At 37.3% G+C, this 23663-nt stretch overlaps 1 protein-coding gene across 2 annotated transcripts in view; it reads left to right on the top strand.

Moving 5' to 3' along the window:
- PDK1 (pyruvate dehydrogenase kinase 1) overlaps positions 1-17962 on the top strand; it is a 32939-nt gene extending 14977 nt beyond the window's left edge. For both annotated transcript variants that reach the window (XM_029934376.1, XM_029934377.1), the window contains exons 9-11: positions 9469-9579; positions 12819-12932; positions 15358-17962. In XM_029934376.1, the coding sequence (XP_029790236.1) occupies positions 9469-9579; positions 12819-12932; positions 15358-15498 (366 nt within the window). In that variant the 3' untranslated portion in view covers positions 15499-17962. The remainder of the gene's footprint in view (positions 1-9468; positions 9580-12818; positions 12933-15357) is intronic.
- The last annotated feature ends 5701 nt before the right edge of the window (positions 17963-23663 follow it).

Raw genomic sequence — 23663 nt, 5'->3', positions numbered from 1 at the left:
TTGAGTTATTTTGCTTTGCTTTTTTAGTTGTTCTTTTTTTTTTTTTTTTTTAGTTTCTTAAGGTGGGAAGTTAAGTTATTGATTTGAGAACTTTTATAGCTATACATTTTCCTCTAACGACTGCTTTCTTTCTATCCCATAGGTTTTCTGGTTTTTTCTTAATTTTATTTTATTCTTAACATTTTTTTCATTTTTGAGAGACAGAAATAAAGCACCAGCAGGAAGGGGTACAGAAAGAAAGGGAGACACAGGATCTAAAGCAGGCTCTAGGCGGTGAGCTGTCAGCACAGAGCCTGACATGAGGCTCAGATTCACAAACCGCAAGTTCATGACCTGAGCCAAAGTCAGATGGCTTAACTAACTGAGCCACCCAGGCACCCCATATTCCATAAGTTTTTTTATGGTGTGTTTTCATTTTCATTCATTCCAAAGTATTTTCTAATTTCTCTTGTGATTTCTTCTTTGACCCATTGGTTTTTTAGGAGGATGTTGTTTAAGTTGTATATATTTGTTAATTCCCACATTTTGTTCTGTTACTGATTTCTAATTTCACTCCATTGTGGCCAGAAATATAGTTGTTTTTTTAATAATTTTTTTAAATGTTTTATTTATTTTTGAGAGAGAGAGAGACAGCGTGAGCAGGAGACGGTCAGAGAGAGAGGGAGACACAGAATCCAAAGACAGGGTCCAGGCTCTGAGCTATCAGCACAGAGCCTGATGCGGGGCTCAAACCCATGAATCATGAGATCATGACCTAAGCTGAAGTCAGATGCTTAGATGACTGAACCATCCAGGCACCCCCAGAAATATAGTTTGTATGATTTCAGTCCTTTAGCATTTATTGAGACTTGTTTTATGGCTAACATATGGTCTATCCTGGTAACTGTTTCATGTGTATTTTTGAGAAAATGTGTATTCTGCTATTGTTGGATAGAGTGTTCTATAGATAGTAGTTCGGCCTACCTGATTTATAGTGTTATTCAGATCTTCTGTTTTCTTGTTGATCTACTATCTAGTTGTCATAGCTATTATTGAAAGTAGGGTATTAAAGTCTCCCAACTATTATTGTTGACTTGTCTGTTTCTCCTTTCAATTCTGTCCGTTTTTGCTTTATGCATTTTGGAGCTCTGAGGTTAAGTGTATAATGTTTATGATTTTATATCTTCTTGATGTATTGACCTTTTCTCTTTGTATAATGTCCATCTTGGTCTCCGATAATAATTTTTGTCTTAAAGTGTATTTTTATCTGATATTAGTATAACCATTCTAGCTTTCTTTTGGTTTCTGTTTCCATAGTGTATCTTTTTCCGAGATTTTCCTTTTGGCTTATTTGTGTCTTTGAATCTAAAGGGTGTCTCTTCTAGACAACATATGGTTAGATTATGCTTTTTTTTTAATCCAGCCAGCCAGTGTCCATCTTTTAATTGGAGTGTTCAACTTATTTATATTTAACATAATTATTGTTAATATAGAATTTATGTTTGCCATTTTGTCATTTGTTGTGTGTATATCTTATGTCTCTTGATTTTTTATTTCTCTATGACTGATACCTTCTTTGTCCAAATGATATTTTTCTGGTATACCATTTTCATTTCCTTCTTATTTCTTTCATTATATTTTTTTGAGTTATTTTCTTAGTGGTTGTCCCAGGATCACAATTAACATACTGATTTATTTATAACAATTCATATTCAGTTCAGATTAATACTAACTTACTTTCAATAGTATAGACATAACTTGGTTCCTATATAGGTCCATTCCCTCCCCCACCCCATCCTCTGTACTGTTATTGTCATAAAACATACACCTTTATACATTGTGTGTTCATCTGTACAGATTTATAATTATTGTTCTCTGAAATTGTCTTCAAATAAGGTAGGAGAAAAAAGTTACATGCAAAAAATACATCCATACTATCTTTTATATTTTCCTATGTAATTCTTTTTCCTGGTGCTCTTTCTTCATGTGGATTTTATTTACTGTCTAATGTTCTTTCATTTCAGGCTAAAGGAATCCCTTTAGTATTTCTTTATAGAGTATGTCTACCAGTGATGAAATCTCTCAGCTTTTGCTTACTTGAGAATGTCTTAATTTCTCTTTCATATTTAAAGAACAATTTAGCTAGATATAGGATTTTTGGTTAATAGTTTTGTTTTTTCAGCACTTTGAATATGTTAATCCTACTGCCTCTGGTCTCTCACGTTTCTGATGAGAAATCAGTTGTTAATCTTTTTAGGATTCTTTGTATGTGATGAATCACTTCTTTTGCTGCTTTCAAGATTCTTCTTGGTTTTTGACAGTTTGATTATGATTGGTCCATGTATGCATTTATTTGAGTTCATTATACTTGGCATTTGATGAACATCATCTTTTTTTTTTTAAGTTTATTTATTTTGAGAGAGAGAGAGCATGAGTGGGACAGGGGCAGAGAGAGAAGGAGAGAGAGAATCCCATGCAAGCTCCATGTTGACAGTGCACAGCCTGGTGCGGGGCTTGATCCCACGAACTGTGAGACCACGACCTGAGCCAAAATCTAGAGTTGGACACTCAACCAACTGAGCCACTCAGGCACCCTGATGAAAATCATCTTTTTAATCAAAATTGGGAAGTTTTTTCCCTTCATTTCTTAAGATGTTCTTTCTGTCCCCTTTGCTCTCCTCTTCTCCTGGGATTTCCAGTACATCTTAGTACACTTAATAGAGTCACACAGGTCTCTGGTCTATGACACAATGACACATTTTTTTTCTTCTTCTTATCATCCTATTTCTCAGACTGGGTAATATCAATTGAGTTATCTTCACTACCACTGATTTTTTTTTCTTCCACACATTCAAATCTGCTATTGAACCCTTCTGAATTTTTCATTTCAGTTATAATATACTTCTCAACTCTGAAATTTCAGTTTGGTTCTCTTATACATATATATATACACACATACACATATGTGTGTGTATATATATATATATAATTTATATATTTTTTTTATTGCTGTTCTCTATTTGGGGAGATGTCATCTTTATACTTCAGTACTTTTAAAATGGTTTCCTTTAGTTCTTACAAAATACTTCAAATAGCTGACTTGAAGTCATTATTTAGTAAATCTAAGTTTTCTCAGATATAGTGTCTCCTGATTTCCTTTTTTCCTCTGTACATAGGCCATACATTTTTGTTTCTTTGCATCTCTTATAATTTCTATTGAAAATTAGACATTCAAAATAATATAATGTGATAGCTCTGAAGATCAGATACTTACCCTCTCCCAAAGATAGGTTGTTGTTGTTTGTTTAGTGATTCTCTAAACTATTTCTGTAAAGTCTTTATTCTTTAGTGTGTATGGCCACATACACTTGGTTAGCTTAATGATCAACTTATGATTGGACTAAGAGTTCCTTAAATACCTGCTGTCTTCCAGTCTTTGTAAAGGGACTCTGTGTACATACTGAGGCACACTTTCAATGCTCAACCCAGCAGTTGACAACTCTGAGTTAACCTTTAGGTCCTGCTTATACAGAACCTCAAGGCCAGTCAGAGATGAAAGATTTCCTGAATGTGAACATAGCCCTGGACATAAGCATGACCTTCTAGATTCCCAGGATATTCTTGGGCTTTTGTAAGCCCCTAAAGACATCTTATTCCCTAGCTTTTCCTATTAAGGTTTTTAGTTATCTTACTGTTTGCCTTAACTGTTGTGCACTGCTTTAGGTAGCCTTCAAGTTAATCAATTATCTCTAATTGTTTTTGACAAATATTTCTGAGGATGAGAAGTGGGTGTATACAAGACGTTTTGCATTGGGGAGCTCAAAATCAGGCCAAAGAAAAATAGCTTTCTCAGTGCGTACCAGGATGCCACTGTCACTCTGATTGTGTGTTTTGATGGGAGTGGAGTTGGGGGTGGGAATAAGCCAAGTTAAAATGCCACAGAGTCCACTGTTTTTCTTGCCTGAAAGCTCCCCCAAACTGCCACAAACCTTTGATTAATTTATACAGTTCTGAACAAAGTTGATTCTGACAGTATTTGCCTTTTTCTTTCTTTTTTTTTTTTTGTATTTGCCTTTTTCTTGATGCTTTAATGGATGAGAGACTTCCTTTTTCTACTATTTTTGCAGATGTCCCTCTTGCTATTCCATTTGAGAAGACTTTTGCCTTTTCCATTTCCTGTTCCTTCATACACAACCAGTTTTAGATGTCAGGCTTTATTGTTTTGTTTTAACTGAAGCTTTTAAGATCTTTTCTTCAGCTGTTCTGAAATTTCATAATGATATGACTTGGTGTGGGTTTTTTCTTACTGATTGGTCTGGGCCCTTTAAAATTTCCACTCTGTCCTTGGTACTTTCTTCCCTGTGCTTCACTTTTTGAGTCTTATTTGGAAGATGTTGGTCTTCATAAATTAATCCTCTCGTTTTTCTTATCCTTTTTCTCCTGCTTTTTATCTCTTTAAACTTTTCATTCTACTCTGTGAGATGCCCTTGACTTTGAATTCCCAACTCTTCTATTGAATTTTCATTTCCATGGTCTTTTTGTAAAATTCTAGGAACTCTTTATTTTTTATTATTCCTTTTTTTTATATATACCATTCTGTTTTAGTTTTATCTTCTATTATCACTCTGAGGGTAGTAATAATAGCTGTATTTAAAAAAAAAATAGTATGCCAGTGCCTGGGTGGCTCAGTTGGTTTAGTGTCCAGCTTTGACACAGGTCATGATCTCCCTATTCGTGAGTTCAAGCACTGCATCAGGCTCTATGCTGACAGCTCTGAGCATGGAGCCTTCTTCAGATCCTGTGTCTTCCTCTCTGTCTGCATCTCCCCCACTAGTTCTCTGTCTCTGTCTCTCAAAAATTAACAAACATTAAAAAAAATTTTTTTTTAATTAGTATGCCTTACCTCTCTGCACTTTTTCCTCTGAATATTTTTTTCTGTTTATCTTCTTGGCTGTTCATTTAAAAAGGGTGAGGCACAAATAAATATATGGCAAATACCATCTGTTAGCTAAAAATGTAATGGGAATATATCACTTTTTTCAGCCCAGATGCTAATGTATGTCTATTTTTTGGTTATGTGTCAGCTACTTGCTCATTAAGGTTTACTTGATTCAAAATAAGTCCTACATGCCTTCTGCTTTGGGGCCTCACTTGTGCTACAGTATTGTCTTTCCCATAGCTTTCTCTGTTTCTCTTTCACATGCTTTTACATGTTGGCCTCTAGCTGTTTTCTTTTACTTGTGGTCTTCCATCACAGCATAGATTAAGATTCACAGACCTCTTAGACACTTAGCAGAGATTTGTTCTCTGCTGGGAGACAGGCTCTTTTTGGGGAATCTTGTCTCTTTGGTGTGAAGAAAGATTCATCATGACCCAGCAGTTCCATTCCTAGGTATATACACCAAAGGATTGAGAACAGATATTCAAACAAAAACTTATACAGGAAGGTTCATAGCAATAGGCAAAAACTGGAAATGGCCCAAATATCCATTAACTAATGATATGATATAGCCATATAATAGAATATTATGGGGCCATAAAAGGAATGAAGTATTGGTACCTGCTGTAATATGGCTGCTACAACACTGAACAGATTACACTGGTGAAAGAAACAATCACAAAAAATTGTATGATATGTATTACATATCATACAATTCCATTTATGTGAAATGTCCAAAATAGGCAAATGTATAGCGACAAGAAATAGAGTAGTGTTTTCTTAGGAGTGTGATCAATAGAGTCCAGGATTTCTTTCTGAAGTAATGAAAATACTCTAAAATTTGTGGTAATGGCTGTACATATCTGTACTGTATTAAAAATCATTCAGCTTTTACACTTTACATAGGTGAATTTTATGGCATGTGAATTATTTCAATAAACTTGTTATTTTTAAAAAAAAGAAAGGCTCATAAGGGTCTTGAACATACTGTTCTAGAAGCCTCTGTAAAAGCTCTACCCATATTAGGCATAGTCACATGACTGCACCTGCTCCTTTTATCTCTACTCCTGCTAAATACTTCCTTTAATTTTCTTCAGTTGAATTTTCATCCCTATCACTAATACTAGATTTTCAGGCTCAAGGTCTGCTTTTAACATATTTATATAGATATATATAGAAAAAAATAATGCTGAATGATATGTATTAAAAGGTCAACAGGATGGCTTAAAGTTGAGTTTTTATGTAGTCTTTTTTTAATGTTTATTTCTTTATTTGGAGAAAGAATGTGTGAGCAGGGAAGGGGCAGAGAGAGAGAATCCCAGGCAGGCTCTGTGCTGTCAGTGCAGAGCGCAACGTGGGGCTCCATCTCATGAACTGTGAGATCATGAACTGAACTGAAATTAAGAGTCGGATGCTTAACTGAGTGAGCCACCCAGGTGCCCCTATACAGTCTTTATATAGTCTTTTTCTCATTCTTTTAGCTTATTCAAATTTTTGACATTTTCACCTTTTTCCCTCTCTGCTAAGAATCCTGTGAGAGAATTGTTTCTTTCCAGCGTACGACTGGAGCTGCTCATTTAGGTTTGATGTTTGCACTGTATTCAGTAAATAACATAAATGTTACAGCCACATGTCTTTTAAATTAAAATGTAAATAAATGTCTTGGTTCATTCCCTGTTAGTGACTTTATAATCTTGACATTGATAAAGCTCTTGAGTGAGACTTCAGGTGATCTGAGTGAGTTCGGGGTTAATAATCTCTTTCCTTCAGAGCTGTTATCAGGTTCGTAGTGGTTCATTTCCCTTGGACCTGAAATTCACGTGCATTAGCTCAGGGAGGCCAGTGTTACTGGGAACAGGAAGTTAGGGATGGCAACTCTTGGTTAGATGACACTGAGATGTGGTGATTTCACACACTAAAGAGAAAACTTTAAACATAATTGTCAAACTTCTCTTTTTAAGCCCTTCTGTTGACATTGCTCTACATCATGATCTATTTCATAATCTCTTGATATTTCCTTGGTGTAGGTTTGTTCCCAGGATTCTAGATTTTTTTCTTCAAATTATCTTAATCATAATATTTTGTTTAATTTTCACCTATCTTTCTCAATATATTTGTCATCAGACTGCCATTCTTAAATATACAGACCAACCCTCTGTCCTTCTCTCCAATTAATCCCTCCTTCACTTTTTCCACAGAACTCTGGCATAATATCATTTGGTACAATTCTCTTGGAAACTCTTGGACCCCTTTAAAAATCTGCTGGCTCCAGTTTATTGTGTTTTTGACTGCAAGGCAAAGGGGGTTACCTTTATCAGGTTTTTGGGGGGGGGGTGGGGGGAGGAAGAGAGAGAGAGAGAGAGGGAGACACAGAATCCGAAGCAGGGTCCAGGCTCTGAGCTGTCAGCACAGATCCTGACGTGGGACTCAAACTCACGAACTGCGAGATCATGACCTGAGCTAAAGTCAGACCCTTAACCGACTGAGCCACCCAGGTGCCCCGCTTTATCATTTTTAACTACATTCAAATGGCTTAGTTTACCCCCTTTACCTCTAATAAGATGACATTTCTCAAAGTAACCTCTGTCCTTTCTGCTCAGCTCTCTGCTTTTCTAATACTGGCCTCTGTCTAGAAATCAGTTCTTGTTTCCTGCAAGATTGCTATAATCTTTCTGGCCAAAGGTTAAGGAAAACCAGGAAATATTTATTGAACTCTACTGTTTTATCTTAATATCTATTCTAATATATTTAGTTACTTAATATTTACAGAACACCCACACTTCTTACTCATGTTACTAGCAAATGTGCAGCAGAGCATTAAAGGATGAATAATGAACAAATTGATGGATCTCAGAAAATACCCAGAGCTCTTTATTAATCTTACTAAACTAAATCTCATCACTGGGCTTTGAATTCAAAGCCAAAAACAGTTTCAAGCATGTGTACATACAAGTTCTGATTAAAATCTTTATATATTTTTATATTGTAGTTTTCTAATTGTAGATGTATCAAAACCAAGTCATCAAATGGTATTTCAAAGCCGATTTTTATTTTAAAAATTAAAATACTGTATAACTCTTATTATGAAAGTAGTGTATATACATACTGTAAAGATATTTAAAGATCATATAAAAACTCACCTATAAGCCATCTAGCCTATTGACTTTTTTATTAATTATTTATTTTTTTTTTAATGCTTACTCATTTTTGAGAGACAGAGCATGAGCAGTGGATGGGCGGGGGGGGGGGGGGGGGCAGCACACAGAATCTGAAGCAGGCTCCAGGCTCTGAGCTGTGAGCAGAGGGCCTGACGCAGGGCTCAGACTCATAAACAGCAAGATTATGACCTGAGACGACGTTGGATGCTTAACCGACGGAGCCACCCAGGTGCCCTATTGACTTTTTTAAAATAATGTGCTTTTAAACTTACTTGTGCTCAAGACTTTACTTTTATTTATTTATTTATTTATTTTACTTTTTTTTAGGTATCTCTATATCCAGCACGGGGCTCCAACTCACAACCCCAAGATCAAAGTCAGGATGCTTTACCAACTAAACCAGCCAGGCACCCCTAGTCTATTGACTTTTTAACCATTCAGCACTATCTATCTGTCTGTCTGTTCATTCGTTCATTCATTCATATACACACATGTTATAGCAGATTTGTTTGTTTATGACAACTATAAAATGTCATAGATAGTAAAGTGAATTTTGAGTTTGTGACAAAGGAAAATAACTAATAGATGAGAATATAATATAAATAGGAAATAAGGCCATGTTAACTGTGAAGGAAACAGAATGAAATAGTCTGTAAATAAATTACTAAATTCTACTTACCTTATGATTTGAGTTGTGAAATGACATTAGAACAATATAAAGACCAGTGTACTTTATAAACTCATCAGAAGGTTGTCTAGGGGTCTGTGCAGCTGAACAATGTCTTGTGGACCCCTCTCATGCCGGAATATACAGTTCTTCATAATATTTAATGGCTGAATAGTATTCTATTTTAGAATGTGCATTAGTTTACTTAAATAGTCCTCTATTTAGATTGTAATCCATTTTTAGCTATTTTGCATAGTGCCGTGATGGATACCCTCATACATACTTGGCATACTTTAGGATAAGCACCGTTGGGTCAAAGGGTTCATGCATTTTGGGGTTTTTTTTAAGGGTTCATGCATTTTGAATCTGACTGACAGACCACCCACCAGAAAAGAGTAACACATTTATTGTTACATCAAGATAGACTTAGCTTATGCCCCATTCTGTGCTCACTCTACTGTTTGTGTGTGACTTCAGTAAATCTACAGAGCCACACCATTGACTGTATTGTGATGGACTTTATTATGTATTAGAATTGTCCAGACTGGAGGAGGTGTGTGGAATCTACCTGTGAGGAAAATGCTTACACTCACAACTTGGATTGCATGGTACTCGCTTTTGAAAAGCAGTATTCTCCAGCCAGCAGTTAAACTGTGACACTGTGTGTGTTGGTGTCTCGCTGTTTATGGGACTTGGTCAAAGGGCATGATCCTTTCTCTTCGTAGATGAGTGACCGAGGAGGTGGTGTTCCTTTAAGGAAAATTGACAGACTCTTCAACTACATGTACTCAACTGCACCCCGGCCTCGTGTTGAGACATCCCGAGCAGCGCCCCTGGTATGTGATCAAGAAATGGTGAAGTGTAAAAAAAAGAAGAAAGAAAAGAAAGAATAAAGTGTGTTTTTGTGAATTGCCAAAAAGATAAATCAAATAAATACCAAACAAATTACCAAATAAATCAGTTAAGCACTTGTGTAGGGTACCCATAAGGAAGAAGGGAAGCTATTAGAAAAAACACTTTCCTCTAAATTTAAACAGCCTTTGGCTGATTTCTTCTTTTGATTGAAAAGAGCACAAGACAGAGGATTGCTTTACAGTTCTCATTGCCTCGCTTGATAGTGATATGTCAGAAGTGTTCACGTGGTTAGTCCCGTTTTGAAACACCATGTCTAGTGTGAAGACTAAATTACTGGTTTTACTAGCATTTGGTCAACACTGATTTAATCTTCAGGGTTGATTTCTTTTCTTCAGGTACTAATAATTAGAATTCATATTCTAGGCTCAGAAAATAAGACTAGAGTTCTGACCATCTAATCACCAGCCTGGGAAAGGCTCAAATTGTAATTGTTGTGATGGTATTTTGTCTTGATCGCAGCTACCTGTTTCCAGATTTAATGGGATCAGCTTATGAACTGGTTCCATCCTTGTCCTCTAACCCCTAGAAGAGCACTTTGCCAAATCTCTGACCTGTGACCCTGGAAGAGCTGTTCTCCCGGCTTTAAAACTTCTCTGGCAAGTGCACCGGGGTTATTGCAGTCCCGTGATGAAATACAGTACCAGATGGATCTATTTTAGATTCCAAGAAGTTCCTAGAAGGACTTTATTCTAGTATCATTACTTACTACACAGCACAGATTCTGTCATTACAACTGTAGTAAGTTCATGTTCTTATCATACTTTTAAAATGGTTACTCCAGGGTGTGCTTCTCAAATGGAGATACATGGCAGACATGGTCAAATAATAAATATGAGCATCTTCTTAGATTCTTAGATATACCACTTTGTAATAACTATTGTAGAATTTTTATGAAGAGTAGCATAGAATACCAGTCCAGACTCTGGATCTAAACTGTCTGATTCCATTTCCCACTCCACTCTATCCTGGCTGTATAGCTTTGAGAAAATTATTGAACTTTTAATGCTATAGTTTCCCTAACTTTAAAAATCGAGTTATTGTGAGGATTGAGTTAATATACATAGAAATACTTTGCTAGTGCCTGGCACATAGTAAATGCCGTATAAAGGTTTGTTATTTAGGATGCAACACTTAGGTAAATTTTTAAGAAAACAAGAGGTATGACGTAGCACAGGCTTCTCTGTACATCTACACAGACTTACCAAGGGCAAGACCGCTGTTAGGCTCTTACAGAGCTTCCCTGCTCATGTCATGGCCACTTTGTAAGTAGACCCAGTAAGCCAGCACTGGTGCAGCTGGAGAAGTGCTGCCTAACATCCTTGGGGGTCTCGTCTGCCTGATTACTGAGCGCTTCCTCCATGCGGACACCTCCTGGTGGGCATCTACACGGACAGAGTGTCTTCACACTCTACGCCTGTTCAGAGACAACCATCCACATTTCTCTCTTCCAGACCTTCTTCTCATCAGTTACCCAGTTGGTCTTGCTAAGTCCCTGACCAGCGGGCCAGCCTGCTTGCCACTGCCCGTGAGTCCCTGTAGCCATACCACTTCCACCTCTGCCTGCTGGTAGGATTCATTTCCACTCCTACCTTTCAGGCTTGCCGCTGGGAAAGGTCGTGGTGAAAGGGCGGACCACTTTGTCTGGTGCTCGCAAACTGCATAGGTCGTGGGTGCGCCAGGCCCATGCTGGTCTCTTTCCCCATTAACTCTTTATAGGGGAAGCCCTGTGAGTCCCTGTGCGTGGCTGCGGTAGAGGTAGGTGATCAAGTAGATCGGGTACCACAGGATCCTGAGCGACATGCTTGTGCAGGTTCCTTGAGGCCATTTATGGGACCACTTAATGCATCAGTCAGGGTCTCACCAAGGAAAGAAATGACTCATGCCAATTATAATGCAAGGAAGGCATATGTACAGAGACAAATTAAAGAACTATTGGCATGGATAGTACAGGGATCCAGGGCCGGCAGCGTGGAGCTGTCCCCACCCTGAATCAAGCGAGAAGAAGTTAGCAGAACCCAGAAGAAGAGACAGTAACAGAGCAGCTGCTTACACTCAAGTGGTCCAACCCCAAGGGAAGCACCTCAGCAGGAAGGAAGCAGAGGAACAAATACCCTGACTTGACTCCCTCTGAACTCCTATTGACTTCCCCATTGGCAGGACCCACTGGAGGCAGAGGCAGGGGAATCCACGGATACCATCCTCCCAGAGCAAGGAGTGATGTGGAGAATGGGTTGTTGATTTGGAGGGGTAAACAGAAACTCTGGTTAGAAAAGTCAAGGAATAAATGGTAGAGGTAGGTAAAGCCAGAGCCTGCATTTGTTAATAGCATTCTGATTCTCAAATCCACATAAGCTCTGAACTGAAGTGTTACATGGAATATCATTGAACATCTGACGTGGTGATAAAAACTGTTTTTACATTTGTCCAAATGTTTTGATTTGCATTAAAGAATTTGTAGGATGTATTCAGGTAAAGAAGGCCATTCCAGATACCGGGAACAGGATGAACAGAGACACAGCAGTGAGGAACTTAAGGGCAGGGGATTTGGTTCAGCTGGACTGGAAAGTGGGAGGCGAGACCTGATCTGATCAGGTCTTGAAAGCTCTTTTTAGAAGCTTGAATGTCATCTCAAGGCAGTGGGTGGGGCATGGTGGGTAGAGCATGGTGTTAGTGGTGCTTGTAGGATTTTAAGCAGGGAAATGACTTGTCAGTGAGTAGGAAAGTGGACCTATTATTGATCTATCCAGGTTCAGAACACAGGCTGGAAATTCATCATACGAAGTCAAAAGATATATGTATTTCTGAGGCTGCAACAAAGCTTTTTCTACTCTTGTTCCTAAGAGAAAAAACATGTTTTATATGATATTGCCGAAAGCAGTATTGGGGTTCTGTAGAGCATGGCAGTGAAGAAAAGCTTCTCTTCTAGATCTACAGGAATCATTCTACAGAAAAAAAGAATGAGTTTTAAATGACCAGCGGGGAGTCATCTAATGTAGTACCCAACCAGGCTTCAGCCGGATCAGTATTAGTAGTTAGGTATTAATGATCTCTTAGATGCAGGCTCTGTTAGCCATGGGATGCTCAGAATCATTTATTTTAACCAGAAAAGTATTTTACTGTGTGGCTTTCTGAATAGAATTTCATTTTTCTCATCAAACAGGCTGGTTTTGGTTATGGATTGCCCATATCACGTCTTTATGCCCAGTACTTCCAAGGAGACCTAAAGCTATATTCTCTGGAGGGCTATGGGACAGATGCAGTTATCTACATTAAGGTAATAGTATAGTTATTTTGACTTAATAATACTTCTTTTGGTTATGAGAAAAATACCGATATGTAGCTGTAATGGAATTTTCTTTTACCTCATTGCTATTAAAATATAAGAATATGATTTTTATGTAGAATCTCATCTAAAATGATCAGGACTATGGTTGTTAGAAGAAAAAAGTTAGGTTGAAGTGGGAAATCATAAAAGTTAAATATCATAGAAATTTAATTTTAAAATAAAACACCTAAACGGACATTGGATCCACCAATCTTTTGATGTACCACCAGGGCCTTTTCTTTGAATACAAGTCTGCAGATTCAAGTTTCAGTGGTCTTTTTGCAGAAGCTATACTTATAATGCACTGTTTTGGTTTTTTTTTAATGTTTTATTTATTTATTTATTTATTATTATTTTTTTTAAATGTTTTATTTATTTTTGAGAGAGAGAGAGAGCGTGAGCAGGGGAGGGTCAGAGAGAGGGAGACACAGAATCCGAAGCAGGCTCCAGGCTCTGAGCTAGCTGTCAGCACAGAGCCTGATGCGGGACTTGAACCCACGAACCTTGAGATCGTGACCTGAGCCAAAGTCGGACACTAAATCGACTGAGCCACAGAGGTGACCCTGTTTTGATTTCTTTAAACAAAGAAACAATCAAGTGCATAATCCTTTTGATTTATCTGTAGTCCTTTACAGATGTCTTCTGACTCGGATTGATGGCAATTTTTATGTGACTTTCCTTCATAAGTCTTTCTAAAGCATTCATCTTAGTTTTCAAAGAACCTACCCTCACCCTTTTTTTTGCATTTTGTTTAAGCAATAGTTTAATACTTGGTTAAATTATGTAATTGCAATGACAGAAGTGCATAACAGATTTGGGAACAAGCACAGGTGATTCCTGGCAGGCATACAGCTCACCTGGGGGAGCTGAAGCAGTTAGCCCAAGGGCCTGTGATGTTCCTTATGTTTATGCAGAGATCAGCGTATTTTACAGGGTTAGAGAGTGCTGAGCCCCAACAGCCCACTGCAGCTCATGTAGTGACTCGAGTTTCTTGGTCTGGCCACTAGATGGCACCTATTTTATAGGAAATGCTGAAGACTGTATATTGGAAAAAATAAATTTATCCAAAAATGTTAAGTTCTTCCAAGATGAAAATAATTTTTCTTTTTTAAAAAACCAGCTCAATTGTGAGTACCTTTAAAACGGCAACGTGAAGGTAACATTTTTTATTACCAAATGTAACATTCTTGATCTAGCTTGTAGAAGAATAAGGAGTTCTGGCAGTTCTGGCATATTTTGGAAGAGAATGTATAGGTGAAAGGTTTTTAATTCCACTTTGGAAAAAAACAGAAGACAGGAATTTTATAAAATCATTAATATCAATGTCAAAGACCTTCCTTACCATTATCAGAAAGAAATTTCCTATTCAATATTTTCTACATCTTGGGAAATAACCTGTGGCATAAGGTTGAAATCCTACGAAAATATCTTAACTTGAAGAAGATCAGGAAGAACATAGTCTATCTCAAATTCCACTGATTTACAGGAAGCTGAAATAGAACAGTGAATTATTGGTGATGATATGTTAGAAACATGGAATTATGCACAATGCAGAAATCACATATGCTATAACTGAAATTGGAAGCTTTAATGGTAGGAGAAGACAACACAGGATCAGACCCAAGGCTAAGAATTTTTTTAAGCAAAAGCCAAGACGCTTTAGACAAAGTTTTGTATTTATCAATAATGTTTTTAGGATGACTGCTGAAAAAAATAGTATTTTTTAAACAAATAATTGAAATATATTTCATTAAATGATTGTACAATTATATGTTAAGGTACATATGTCATCTTACACTTAACTGATTTTTTCAATTAACCAAGTTCTTAGAAGAGGTATCTCTTTTACCCGTGTAAAATTTCAGTCTAGCTACTCCCAGGCTGGCTGGACAATTACTGCGAACAAAACACTCAAGCAATGTGCACACCAAGCAGAGCAACAGAGTTAGTAAATAACACATTTCAAATATGTACACTGTTTCACCATGTATGTACATGGTGTCAATGATTAGTAAAGTAGAATCCAGTAAAGTACTCCTTAATTTATAGTGACCTTTTTGCCGCCGTATATTTTCTCAAATACTGGATTCTTTTTTTTTTTTAATGTTTTATTTATTTTTGAGAGAGAGAGAGACAGCATGAGCGGGAGAGGGTCAGAGAGAGAGGGAGACACAGAATTCGAAGACAGGCTCCAGACTCTGAGCAGGCTGTCAGCACAGAGCCCGATGTGGGGCTCAAACCCACCAACTGTGAGATCATGACCTGAGCCGAAGTCGGACACCCAACCTACTGAGCCACCCAGGCGCCCCTCAAATAGTGGATTCTAAAAAAAAAAAAAAAGCACCAGACTTTTAGGTCTTGCTTTTTCTTCCAGGCTCTGTCCACAGACTCCATAGAAAGACTCCCTGTGTACAACAAAGCCGCTTGGAAGCACTACAACGCCAACCACGAGGCTGATGACTGGTGTGTCCCCAGCAGGGAACCGAAAGACATGACGACATTTCGCAGTGCCTAGATCTGCTTGGGACACCTGGAAAATCCAGCTGTGGCTTCTGTGTTAAACTTGGAAGGAATGATGTTCAGAACCACGTTATACCAAATATTTCATGTGTTCTTTTCAGAATTAACTCTTTGGGTAGAATAGATGGAAAGTGACTTCCATTTATGTCTGTCAAGGCTCCTAAAGGATGAAATTGTACCTATTTTACACTTATATTTTCACAGTTAATTGAACATATTTTTAAACACCTGTAGTTTTGGTCAACTTTCCTCTTTATGGTAGACTTCAGAAGCATGGAAGTCTTTGGGTTTCTACAGAAAAGGTGTGTGTGTGTTTCAAAGTACTTTTCATTCATGTCTGCTAGAAACATTTTCTTCATAATACTGATTAGCTGGTTAGCTATCCTTCTGTTTTTTGGAGTGCTGCCATCCTTCATTAGTGTGTAATGACAGCTGTAAGAAGACGGTCTTCAGAGGGGCCCGTGACCGACTGTAAGTGAAGCTGAAAACAATGGCCCTGTTAGTGTAGTGGCTGCCACCCTGCAGCATCTACCTACGTTGTCTTCACTCTGAAGTTGATTTATCATTTTTTAATTCCACTGCAAAGGGTTGTAATAAGTTGCCTGTGGAACTAAGCCAAGATTGTAGGCAATCGCCTCTGGATGTGCTGCTTGTGAGTAATGCAGGGGGAAGTTTTTATACTAAAAACAAACTAGTAGCTGCTAAAATTCTAGAAAAGAAATTGAAGGCAAGCAGTGAGTCCCCAAAATTGAACAACAGATGATGGAGATTGTCTTTGAGACAGAGTTTTTCTGGGTCCTGCTCCAGACATACAGAGCCAGACTGTCTATGGCTGGAGCCCAGGAATCTCAATTTTTAAAACGCTTCCCAGACGAGTCTGCAGCCTCGCCCAGTTAGGAAACCATTCTTTTCAAGTGAGTGACGATACCACATTTGCTAAAGTAACAGAGGTCGTTAGGTTTTGATTCTCACTTATTGAAAGGTCAGACTTCCAGACTCCAGGAGAGACCAGCACTCTGGGGCCTGGTGCAATTAAAAGTAGGAGACAGATTGACTACATGAGAACAGTCAAGTAACCAAAGGATCAGAATCGTAAATGGACAAGTATTGACACGAACATATTATAAGAAATGTCTAGATTCTGTTATCAGGAAAAATTCAACTAGGGCTTATTAACAATTCTTTGCATTCATATGGCAATTTGTAGTTTACCAATACTTTGGTATATGATGATAATTCTCTTGGGCTTTGTAACAGTTACAGAGCTGGTGGTATTATCCTTGGTTGGAGACTCAGAGGGTGGTTCAAAGTTGCACAGAATGGGAGGCAGGGCCTGAGCTCTACCTGCTGGTTACTGTCAGCCACCAAGTCTGGGGGACCATGAAGTTAGATGATCTTGTTAGTCATACCTCATCTTCTAAGGTGACAGGGAAATGTAGTGAAAGTACATTTAAAGTAAGATTTTAAATGTTGAAAGAACAGCTTTACTGCTTAAACATGGGGAACTTTTATCTGGAAAATACATTGGGCTGAAACACCTCACTCTCAAAAGTTTTAACAATTCTATATACATTTGTAAATCGGAAGGGATGCAATAGGGCAGTCCGTCCAGGACCTTCGTTTGAGAGATGACAGTCCTGAGACGCAGGCTGTATGGTTTGCCCAGGGCGTTGTAGCTCATTTGACCAAATGTTGGAAAAAGAGATTTTACCTAACCTATTGTTCCTTAATTATGGCTTTTATGAAAAATAATAGGATACACTAGTGGATGATTTTTATTCGTTAAAAGTGTTATAACTTTTTAGCTTTAAATTACGCCTTTTTTGTAATGATGAAATATTTTAGAATTCTTTGACTCAAAGTACTCTCTTTCCTAAATAAGACATTTGTACAACTGACATAAACTTGATGTTTTACTTATGAAACACTTTCTGTCCCCCTACCCAAAATTAAAGTTTTTCTCTATTTATTAGCTATGAAATGATGTTTTAAAAGGAAAAGTTTTCATTTAACTTCTTTTTAAGGTATAACAGCTTTTCTACTTATGTGGTAATGGACAAAAAATTACATACAGAAAAATTTGGGGGGTAGCATTTGCCTCGATAATTTCAAATTCAAATTGTGCTCCCTGAAAAGTTTTTAGATTCTTAGGCTGTTTTGTCTACCAGCATTCATTGTGATGCCATGTAGCTATAAAAATATGCTGAAGGATAAGCAATGGACACTAAGTGAGTTTTATAACCTGGGCACTTAATAAATGTGCCAACATTGTTTAGGAAGAATCGCAAAAATATTCTGCCCTATACTTAAATTACTGACTGACTTTAGATGTCTCCATACTTAATAGTGATCACTTTCTTGCACTGTGAAGTTTTTACATGAAGATGTTGAAGCGGAAGTCTACCATATTATTTTATAAAATGTTTTGTGCGTGGCAATAAACTGAAAACATGAATCAACTCTTATTTTGAAAATTAATTGGGTCAATTTATGTTTAAAAAATTTATTTTATATTAGAATCTCTTCCATCATCAAGGGTCAATGTTCTATAAACATTCAAAATGTTGTGGCTATGTGGCTCACAGCCAAGTCTCACTATCTTCAGTAGAGGAAATGTTTGGAACTTAATCTCCAATGTGTATATTCTAATGGAGAAAGCAAGAGGTGGAATTTGTATGGTTTGAGTTATCGTAGATTTTCATTGTCCAAACATCCACAGATGACTGATTTACTGCATAAGTGAAGATCTTCTGTTGTGTGATTTTTGAAAGGTTATAGTAATGTGCTTTTCGAATAACTTTTTACAATGTAAGCAACTGTAGGAAAGGTCTTAATTTAACCAGTATCACCCTGTGTACCAGGTGAAAAGTCAGAACTAAATGTAGTCAAAGACAAATTCCTATCTAATTCCTGAATAATGGGATATGACTACATATCCCTTTGTTGTTAAGTCCAACAAGTCCTCTTTTAAAAAATTTTTTTTAATGTTTATTTTTGAAAGACAGAGACAGAACACAAGCAGGGGAGGGGCAGAGACACACACACACACACACACACACACACACACACACAATCTGAGGCAGGCTCCAGGCTCTGAGCTGTCAGCACAGAGCCCAACGTGGGGCTCAAATCCACGAACCACGAGATCATAACCTGAGCTAAAGTCAGACGCTCAACCGATTGAGCCACCAGGCACCCCAATCCAACAAGTTCCATAACAAACTCCACGGGTAAAGAACTGAGGAAAAAACTACTAGTGTTCTTGTCACTTTGTGAATGGCTAATCAGAGAGAAAGCCAAAAATCGGCAAACCGGTTTCAGTTATGTCTTCAACTGCTACTGCTATGTCATATGAAGGTTTTTTTGTTTGTTTGTTTGTTTTTTAAACGTGAAGTTTTAACAGAGAGGTAATCAGGGCTGGGTTAGCTCGTTTGCAAACTTGGCTTTTCCTGAAGGAACTTTTTATCATAAACTTCTGGCCCCAGTGATGAATATTCTTACAGCCAAGCCTAGTGCTTAAAACAAAGTCTATCATGAGGTGTGAAGGATTTTATCCATGTTAAAAAAAAAGAACACACCGCTGGTTTGCCTAATTCTGGCATTTTGATATAGTTGCCCTTTTGTTCTATTTACATGTTTGGAAAGAATTAGACATACTGCATACTTTTTTTCTGGAGCCTTCACAGTTCTTTAGCGGTTGCTAACCATAGGATTTCAACAGGAAAAGACAAGATTGCCAGTTTTGTTTTGCTTTTAATTTACAACATGAAATTAACCTGTTTATATACATCAGAACAGTGCTTGTCACTTAGTAAACACAATATTGGTGTATACTATTATCATTCTTATTAATACGCCTTCTCTACAGCCAATATTTTACATAGTTGTATACAGTCCAACTATAATTTTAAAGTTTTTCAGCAGTGAGCTTGCATTATAGTGGAGATTGAAATGTGTTTCTAGATTTCTTCATTCTAGTGCAAGATTGCCAATTTTTCTTGCAAAACTTTAGGCCTTTTTCCTCATCTTTTTGCAAAAGCTGTAATATTTACTGGGGAATGGTGACAGCTATCTTTTACTCTATTAAATTAGAGATTTTTGAGCAAACATATGCAATTTTCATTCCAGGAAGATAAACCCAAGAAACTTCCATTTGACTGTTACATTCATTTAAGAAATCACTTTCTGAAAGTCAAGAAATGCACTTCCTACAGTTGTTACATAGATACTGTTGGGAGTTTTGGAGTTGTGAATGGAAATGTTGACATCTGTTTATAATAAATTTTAAATCGTGAAAATTTCCTCGAGGAAACTGTTTATGAGGCCAGGACATTTTAAAGGCTAACTCAAATATAAAGGGCCATAGTATTCTTGCCATGGTTTTATACTTTCATGTTCTCCATTATGGGACTCAAAATGTAACAGTTACAGAATTATAGTACTATATAAAAATATCTAATTATTTGTCCAAAAACTTTTTAAAAACCCATCTGATTACATAACTGAAATAGAATTGGAGAAACTGAATGTCATTTATCTTACTATATTACAGTGTAAAAATCATCTGATTTGAAATGAACTATTTCTTTTCCTTATTTACTCCCAGCATTTCCAATATTGCCTAGTACATACTAGGCACCTACAACTGTGTATTCTGTAAATGCATAATGAATAACAAATTTAACAGGTGCCCTTTTTCAAAATGATACCTCACACAAAAATGAATCTGTACACTAAAACTATAGGTAGTAACCAACAAAAGAAATCTGGCAAAAGGAGAAAATACAGAAGAAAAGGAGAAGGTAAAGGAGTAGCAAAACTGCACTACTACAGCTATGGGTTTGATAGCTTTAGTATGAAGCAAAATATAAAGAAGTAAATATGCAAACACTGTTCAGGTAGGTGAAGCCTTCCTATTTGTGACCACAAATAGCTGAAGGCTGTACCACAAGGGAACCTCTGTAGGCTGATCAAAGAAAGACATCCAAAGAAACCACTAGCAAGGACTAATTAAGGGGAGGGAAGGCCCAAATGAATAGTATTTAGATAAAAACAAGAAGATCTAACTATAAATAGAGATAAAAATTGATTGTAAGAATACCATTAATTTTATGACAAAAACTTTGAGTGTAGAAGAAAAATGATTCATCTAAGAGATTTTGGCAATTTAAATCAACCAGTAACTACTAAGGAAATGGAATTAGTCATTATAACTGCAGCTCACCAAAAGACAAGGTTTAAAAGGTGAGTTTTATCAAAATATCAAGAAGCTGATGATTCCTATCTTAAACTTTCAGAGAATAGAAAAGAATGCAAGTCACCTAATACATTTCATAGAGTTTATAAAATATCAAAGCTTAGCCTGGTCATGCATAATATGAAAAATTAATTTATACGCTAACCTTACTCATGAACATAGAGGAAAATTTTTCCAGTAAAATATGGGCAAACTGACATAATAGTGCATACAAAATTATATATCATGAACCAATTGGGGCACTTCCCAGGAATCCAAAGATGTTTCAGTATCTGAAAAATCTGTGTCACTTATCATACTACAAATTAAAGGATAAAAACCATATGATTACCTCACTGGAGACAAAATTCAATATTATTTTGTTATTTTGAAGTCAAGTTTAGTCGTAATTACAATTGCCTAACTCACCATACAGGTCACTGTTTGATGTTATAATAAACCATGGATGGTGGCAGCCAGAGGGAAGACACACCCTGGAATGGTCTGCTGAGTCGAGTCCACGTTACTCTGCCGTGGAAGATGTAATTAGTGGTGTGTCCAGAGCTTCACCATTTGCCACCCTCTGGCGTGGGGATTCCTCCTAACTCTGGTCCAGTACTTGAAACTTGGAGGAATAGAAACATCCAATGTTTCTGTGTTTGAACAAACATAAAATTTATTAAATGGCCTAGCATTTTTGATAAGCACACTTGTTTGATAAAGCCTAACCTTTCTCACTCTGGAGTAGAAATGTGCTTCATTTTGGAGAAAACTCTCCCTTTCATCTCAGAATCAACCTTCAGTGATCAATAAAAGCAACTAATAGAACAATCACCAATTAGGAACCATCAGGAATTCTGTGGCAATTCTTGTATTCTGTGGTGCACAGCTGACCTTGATTTTTGCCATTGGGTCAGGATATGTTTTCACAAAGACTTACTTAACAAATGGAAAGTATAAGTCCTTGTAATCAATACTTCTCAAACATCAACATGCGCAATAGTCACCTAGGGATTTTGATAAAACACAGATTCTGATTCAGCAAGTCTGAAGTGGGGTTTGAGGTTCTGCATTTCTAACAAGTCTCCAGGTGATATTGATGCTTCTGGTCCACGGACCACACTTTGAATAGCAAGAGTTTAGAGACTGTAGGCTAAACTGCTATCAGTATCTCAAAACACTAACTGAAGAGATTAAAGGAGTTGCATTATGAGTGGGAAGCCAGGTAGATCTGGTAATCTGATTCTAAGAGTACTAAGAATGGCTAGGAGGGATCCGTTCCTATTATCCAGAGTACTTGGTGGGTATACCCATGACCTTGAGATCCAAATCTCATTAGTTAACTCTGGTGAAATCTGAGTTTTAAGGATTTTCCCCAGAAGAACATGTAACTAGTGGAAGTCCTGGTTAATGCAAGGAGGTGATGCCCATTTGTAATGTTCATCTTAATATTCATTTCTTGGAGGTTATGAGTGATGACAGAAACTTTTGTGGCTAATGATAGCTTCACTAACCTCCTTATTGACTGCTCCAGGCAATGAGCAACCTCTTCTGGTTGTGGGAAGCATGAGCCCAAGACTGAAAGCTCTGGCACTTTACAGCAGTGGTAAGATAGGTAGGACTTGATACAGTCCCTTACAGCAAGGTCCAAGTAACTCTTTCTCTGTTAACTTACATGTGGATTCAGTGTCCGGGGTATAGATCTTGTCAGGGTGCACCAAAAATGCACCCTGGTAAGTCCTCTTGTACCTGTGAATGGGACACTTTATTAATGCTTTGAAATAATTTAGCTGATGACACAGTAATTTAGCATAATATATAGCTGTCCTGTGAGTGGTGACTGCTGAGGATATAGTGAAGGAGAGTTAGTTTATAATCTGGCTGGTAAAGTAGATGTCCTTGTCACTATTAATGGGCAAAAATATTCAAATCAACATATGGACAAGTCCTGCTGAGATTTTGATTGTGTTATGTTAAATCTCCAAATCAATTTCAGAATTTACATCTTGATAAACACTGAGTCTTTCAGTCTGTATATCTCAGTTTAGTTATATCATCTTTGATTCCTTTTATCACTGTTTTGTGGCTTTGAGCATACAGATCCTGCACATATTTTATTAGATTTAAATCTAAGCATTTCAGGGGCGCCTGGGTGGCTCAGTTGGTTAAGCGTCTGGCTTTGGCTCAGGTCATGATCTCACGGTTCATGGGTTCAAGCCCCGTGTCGGACTCTCTGCTGACAGCTGGCTCAGAGCCTGGAGCCTGCTTCATTTTCTGTGTCTCCCTCGTTCTCTGACCCTCCCCTGCTCACGCTGTCTCTCTGTCTCTTGAACATAAATAAAAACATTAAAAAAACTTATAAATCTAAGTATTTTGTTTTTCAGAGCTAATATAAATATCCCTTTAAAATCTTTTTGTTCTCTAATTGTTCATTGCTAGTACATGTCACCCTTCAAATCTCTAGTACATCACCTCAGAATAAATCATGGCTTCTGAAGTTTTCAGAAGACTAGAGATAGCTGAATAAAATAGTTTCACATATATTCATCTGTCCTTGATGTGGTCTTCATTATTGAGTAAATGGCAGTATGATCAATCAGTGTCATGCTGCCATGAACTTGACCATGCCTGCCTTTCTAGTCTTCTCCATCTAGACTACCAATTGTTTGACTTTACTTGGGAGAGTCAGCAGTATACTGTCCCACCCTAGGGCTGTTGAAATTTTATTGTCTTGTGTCACAATACAAAGTGGCCAGGCCATTTCTCTAGTTTCTTTAACTGAGATTATCTTAGAGCTTTTTATTGATTATGTCCTTATCCAAGCGTCATCAAGGGCATTAATCTCTGATGCCTTTCTGTCACTCATTTCCATAATGAGTGAAAGGTGATGGCTTATTAAGCAAGAATAAGAATAAGAATAATAT

This window comes from Suricata suricatta, chromosome 3 (genome assembly GCF_006229205.1).
Source record: "Suricata suricatta isolate VVHF042 chromosome 3, meerkat_22Aug2017_6uvM2_HiC, whole genome shotgun sequence".
Lineage (NCBI taxonomy): Eukaryota > Metazoa > Chordata > Mammalia > Carnivora > Herpestidae > Suricata > Suricata suricatta.
Note: the sequence above shows the minus strand (reverse complement) of the source record. Positions and strands in the feature narration are given on the sequence as shown.